Genomic DNA, 5,334 nt, shown 5'->3' with positions numbered 1-5,334 from the left:
ACTCTCTAAAAACGCTTTGTGTAGATAAGTTGATCAGCCATCTTGGGATACAAAATACAAACTCTTTACTGCATCAATATTCTTGCATCTTTCTATTCACAGCTATTTCATTTTGCACAAATCTGGCCATCTCTTCCAAGTTTGTGTGTTTTTCCTTCTGACCAGATGCAGCTCTCTGCACCATCTTTTCAGTGTGATTAATACTTATCGTCCCACTGTGTTTCTGTACTGAAAAGGTACTAAACTAATTAAAACCAATTCTACTGACTCGTCTACACAAGGTATTTGTAGAGGGTTTAATACTCCTGGCCCTAATACTCATTCATACACAGCAAATGCATGCTGCTGTTGAATCATTGAAAACAATCAAAGACAAAAACTTATTTTATCTGTTAGTTGTAGAAAACTATGTGGAATATTTTTGGTGTTACTATTATTACAATGTTGCTAAAAAAATGTTCATGATGATTTTTTTAAATTAAAAAATTGTGTTTATGTTTGTTATCTATCCTTATTTTGATTTTGTGATGTAAATTTATTAGTATTAAAGAACATGATAATCTGTCTGTGCTCATTTGCATAAAGGTATTCATCATAAGCAACACAAGAAAAATTAATTGCATTTATAACATTAGAGTTTGTTAACATCACATCTTTTTTTTCTGTGGTTATGGATTAACTGAATTTATCAGTATTAAAGAACTTGGTAAACTATGTTAAGTTTGTTTGCATGAAGCAATATTATGACTCTGTTGAGGCAGATATTATTTAATGGCGTCAAATTTATGTCATAGAGAGTGCTGAGTAAAAAAATCATTTCTAGATCAGTTTATTGAAATATTTCAAATGAAAATAATAACAGCAAATTAAAAACATCAAAACAGCCATGTGCATCAGTTATTAAACTTAACATTTATAATTTATCAACAGTTGATCAATTGTACATTCTAATACAGTATGTTGTGTGCCAGTGTCACAGCATCAAGGGGAATTTTAGTTTAATGAAGAGAAAAGCATAAAAAGGTGCTGTATATGAAGTAAGCACACTTGTGTGTTAGTTAGTTGTGTGTCTTTCAATCTAAGTTAATATTTGTGAGTCTAGCTTTGGCGCGTATGCTGCTCATTTCCATTTTTGGTGGGCGAAGCCATGGCAATATAAAGCCGAGCGCATCATTTGTCTGTCTCACTCTCAAGTCATGAGCTGTGGTGACGATGTGGTTCCTCCTCCTGCTTCTCCACCTTGCTCACATTGAGCTGGTGATCTCACAAGGCAAGTTAATTCAGTTTATTTCATTCTGAACAGTAGTAATATTGTTAATTGTTGGTACTAATTTGAATTTCTCTATATGACCGTGTGTGTGAATGCGTTAGAACTGAGTCCAGATGTGATCCTGAATTTGAACCAAAAAACCCCCCAAAACAATTAATGCAGTACTTTTGTGTAAAATTCAACTTTGGAAGAAATCCTTGAAATACCTTTGAAATATTATTTATATTTTAAAATCCACCCATTCTCTCGGGTCAGGGTCGCAGGAGCCTATCCCAGCTGTTTTAGGGCGAGAGGCAGGGTACCCCCTGTGCAGGTTGCCGCCAGTCTGTCACAGGGCAAACATATAGAGACAGAGAACCATTCGCACTCACAATCACACAGGGCACCTATGACTCTCCTTCTCTCATTTTATTTAAAAACTATATGTAAAATTGTTTTATTTATAGCAGCCTTTTCAAGGTGTGGAAGAAATGTAACAGTTCAATTCAAGTGTATATCCAGATTTCTGTTGTGATTTTTTTTAAAATCAAGACTTTTCAAGTGCAAACTGGGTTTTCTGTCAAAAAAAAAGTCAAGAAAAGTACAGTATTTACAAAGAGCTCAGTGACAAGAGCCACGTGTCAGAGGAGGGAAGTCCGAGATTTTTGTGACTGATTCTGCAGATGCAGGTGCAAAATATAGTCAGGACAATATTGAAATTAAGAACACAGGCTGATTTTGTCCTGAAATGAACTGACTGCACCTGTGTTTAAAACAGTGCAATATTTGTAAATTATCTATAAAACTAACCACACCCATCAGCATACCTCCGAATTGTACTCGCATGCTATTTTGGCCCATTAGCAAATTTAGCCCTCGCTGGAAATCACAGTGGTCCAGTGGTTAGTACTGTCACTTCACAGTGCGAAAGTGATTCAAATCCAGCCTGGGGCCTTCCTGTGTGTAGTTTGTCTGTTCTCCTCGTATCTGCATGAGTACTAAGGGCTTAGTTTAATTGGTAATTCTTAATGATGATGGTGAGGGTGAGCATCAGCGGTGTTCTGTCTCCATGTGTTAGCCCTGTGACAGACTGGTAACCTGTCATGGGTGTACAATACCCTTCCTCTTAATCTATGCCATTTACAATAGACACCCCATATGTTAAAAAAATATAAACCACTGTGGTTTTTCATTGTTGTTTTTGTATAAATCTGCTGAGGAATGATGATATTATCCTAAAGAAAGACATGAAGGGATTAAAAAGATTTGTAAAAAAAAGATATTCAGATAAAAAAAAAAACAAATAAACAAAAGACATTTTAAATTTACAACTTTAAATATTTACTTTGCAGTTCCCAAAAGTAAGTCAGCCATGAAAAATCATAACAATAATAATACTTTGCTGTATAAACCTTGTATGTTCCTAGCTGAGGACAAACTGATTCTAAAAAACAAAGGAGGCTACCCATGTGAAGGCTACCTTGAAGTCTACCATAACAACACATGGGGTTATGTTGGGGATACACGCTGGGACAGGAACACTGAAAAAGTGGTTTGTAAGAGCACTCACTGTGGGGAACCTGTGGAGAACTCAGTAATAGATACTGTTAAGCCTTCTGAAGACAGACCGATCTGGCTCAATGAACTGAAGTGTGAAGGAGACGAGAGCGCTCTGTGGAAATGTAAACATCCTGGTTGGAAGTCCAGCTATTACTCAAAGTTCACAGTGAAAAAACTTAAGTGTTCAAGTAAGTTTTTCAAATTTTTCTCTGTTTTTGTTTCCGGGGTGGGGGAGGTGGGGAGGGGTGGGGGGGGGGTATTGAAAGACTGACAAAAACTGCAACTTTAAAAGCCTAAAAACACTCTTCACTAAAAGTTGTTAAGAAAGTTAGGAAAATGAACTGTATTGGAAATTACTTGATAGGATCGATTGTGGTGTTTGTTGTTTTTTATCTGTATTTATATTTGGCTGGTAATTGAGTGCGTTCCTCAAGGTAATATCACATTGAGCCTGGATAGACACAAATGTGCTGGAGCTGTCAAGTACTCCATTGATGGCAAACCTGAGGGTTACTTTTGTAACAACATCATTGGTATGTATTTTCTTTTTGCTAATCTTCTATGTGGCAGAGCTGTTCAAATATTGTCAACATTTCTCTCTCAATTTGATGTTATAATAATATTTTATTGTTTTTTTAAATGTTTTGGACTGTTTTAATTCCTCTCTTAAAAAGGTGAAAAAGAAGCCAGGCTTCTGTGTAAAAATCTCGGGTGTGGTGGACTCAGAGAAATTCCTCCCTCAGAGAGTATGGTTAGTGATAATTTCAGGGACTCATCAAAGATGAAGATCGATTGTTCAGCCTTTAAAAACGCAGATCCAGATCATCTGTGGCAGTGTGTGAATGGCAAACAGGACAATTCAGCATCATGCAAACCTGTTTCTGTCATATGTGAAGGTAACACACAACACACACACACACACACACACACACACACACACACACACACACACACACACACACACACACACACACATGGTGAAAGTGTTTTTATGAACAGGTTATACGAGATTGCAGCTCAAAGGAAATCCATCAAATGTGTGTTCTGGGCAGCTGGAAAAAGAAGAAAATAACAACTGGGTACCTGTTCAACAGGACAACTTTGATTTTGATGTGTGCCAGCAAATGCACTGCGGTAACTCTCTCAGCCCAAACAACAGCACAAACAAAAACCTTAATGTGACATGCACAGGTAATTCAACACGTCTATATTCCAACACAAACAACTTCCAAGCAAACACTTCACACTGTGAAACTGCTCTCTCTCTCTCTCTCTCTCTCTCTCTCAGATAAAGTTAAAGTAGTTCTGAAGCACTCTGGTAAAGACAGCAAGTGCTATGGTACAGTTAATATTGAAGTAAATGGTTCAGTTAATCCTGTGTGTGCCTCCACCTGGACTAAAAAGGAAGCTGAATTGGTCTGCAAGGAGCTTGGATGTGGGGAAGTGAGTGTTCAAGTTTACTCACCATAAGTTACCTGTTGTTCTGATACATGGATACTGAGTGTATCAGAAACTGTCCATACAGCAGTGCTATGGACTTTATTGTGATAAGTGTACTAACGTGCACCATTAATACTGAATGCACATGAAGTAAAAGCTGCTGGAGATGATAACAATATTATATATTTCTTTGATGTCACAAGAATATTAGTGATCACCATGTAGCTTTTTCTCCTCAGTATAGTTGGATTGATGCTTTTTTACAGGGTTGCAACAAATGTTTATTTTGTGAATTTTAATAATCACTTGATTTGATCAACATGGCATTGTTTGAACCTCAAAATAATTAAAGCAGGGGTCCCCGACTCCAGGCCGGTTTTAGATCTCACCTTGAGTCTACACACCTGAATCAAATGATTAGTTCATTACCAGGCCTCTGGAGAACTTCAAGACATGTTGAGGTGGTAATTTGGCCATTTGAATCAGCTGTGTTGGATTACTGACACACCTAAAAACTGCAGGACATCTGCCCCCGAGGCCTGGAGTTGGAAACCCTGGATTAAAATAAATGAATTAAAATTAAAAATGTTTAAAGTAAGTTCAACAGTTTGAGCTCCTAATCAATCCAACCAAACAAGTGGATGTTAGTTTTATCAGTACTGTTTGGTAATTTAAGTTATTCCACTGTCCGTGATTTATATTTATTCACCACTCTTTTTTCCCCAGGCTAACAATATGCAGTGACTCGTTGTCTTTAAATCAGTCAGTGTTTTCTGTCTGTCAATGAAATAAAGCAAACTCATAAATGCTTTGTTCTAGCTGATTTATACTAAAGTCGAACGTCAAAATTCAGGAGGGATAATGGACCATGTGAGCTGCAAAGGCAATGAGTCCTCACTGTGGCACTGTCAGGCTCAGCATGGCAACATCCAGTGTTCAAACCAACCTTATGTGGTGTGTTCAGGTGAGATACAGCAGTGGAAATGTACAGAGTGGCTGCTGATGGCCTTTGTCTGCTTTTATAATGGGATTTTAAATCCTGCAATAAATTCTCTGTCGAGAGAGAAAATGAGTTACTTCATTCA

At 37.3% G+C, this 5,334-nt stretch overlaps 1 protein-coding gene across 1 annotated transcript; it reads left to right on the top strand.

Moving 5' to 3' along the window:
• Nucleotides 1-1,168: 1,168 nt before the first annotated feature.
• On the top strand, nt 1,169-4,206 carry LOC121813749 (scavenger receptor cysteine-rich type 1 protein M130-like). The gene is made up of 6 exons (XM_042217651.1): nt 1,169-1,270; nt 2,677-2,997; nt 3,244-3,342; nt 3,484-3,705; nt 3,862-4,000; nt 4,098-4,206. The coding sequence occupies exons 1-5, from the start codon at nt 1,213-1,215 to the stop codon at nt 3,879-3,881; spliced, it is 720 nt and encodes a 239-aa protein (XP_042073585.1). The 5' UTR covers nt 1,169-1,212; the 3' UTR covers nt 3,882-4,000; nt 4,098-4,206.
• Nucleotides 4,207-5,334: the final 1,128 nt, after the last annotated feature.

Source organism: Haplochromis burtoni, unplaced genomic scaffold (genome assembly GCF_018398535.1).
Source record: "Haplochromis burtoni strain Fernald_Lab_line unplaced genomic scaffold, NCSU_Asbu1 Contig_2422, whole genome shotgun sequence".
Lineage (NCBI taxonomy): Eukaryota > Metazoa > Chordata > Actinopteri > Cichliformes > Cichlidae > Haplochromis > Haplochromis burtoni.
The sequence above is the reverse complement of the archived record's forward strand: the minus strand, read 5'-3'. Positions and strand labels throughout refer to the sequence as shown.

Bases quoted from the DNA above. Each gene is read 5' to 3' on its own strand.
- LOC121813749 (XM_042217651.1), top strand. From the start codon at position 1,213: ATGTGGTTCCTCCTCCTGCTTCTCCACCTTGCTCACATTGAGCTGGTG. The intron at 1,271-2,676 runs GCAAGTTAATTC...GTATGTTCCTAG, and splicing joins TGAGCTGGTGATCTCACAAG to CTGAGGACAAACTGATTCTA. The intron at 3,706-3,861 runs GTAACACACAAC...TGTTCTGGGCAG, and splicing joins TGTTTCTGTCATATGTGAAG to CTGGAAAAAGAAGAAAATAA.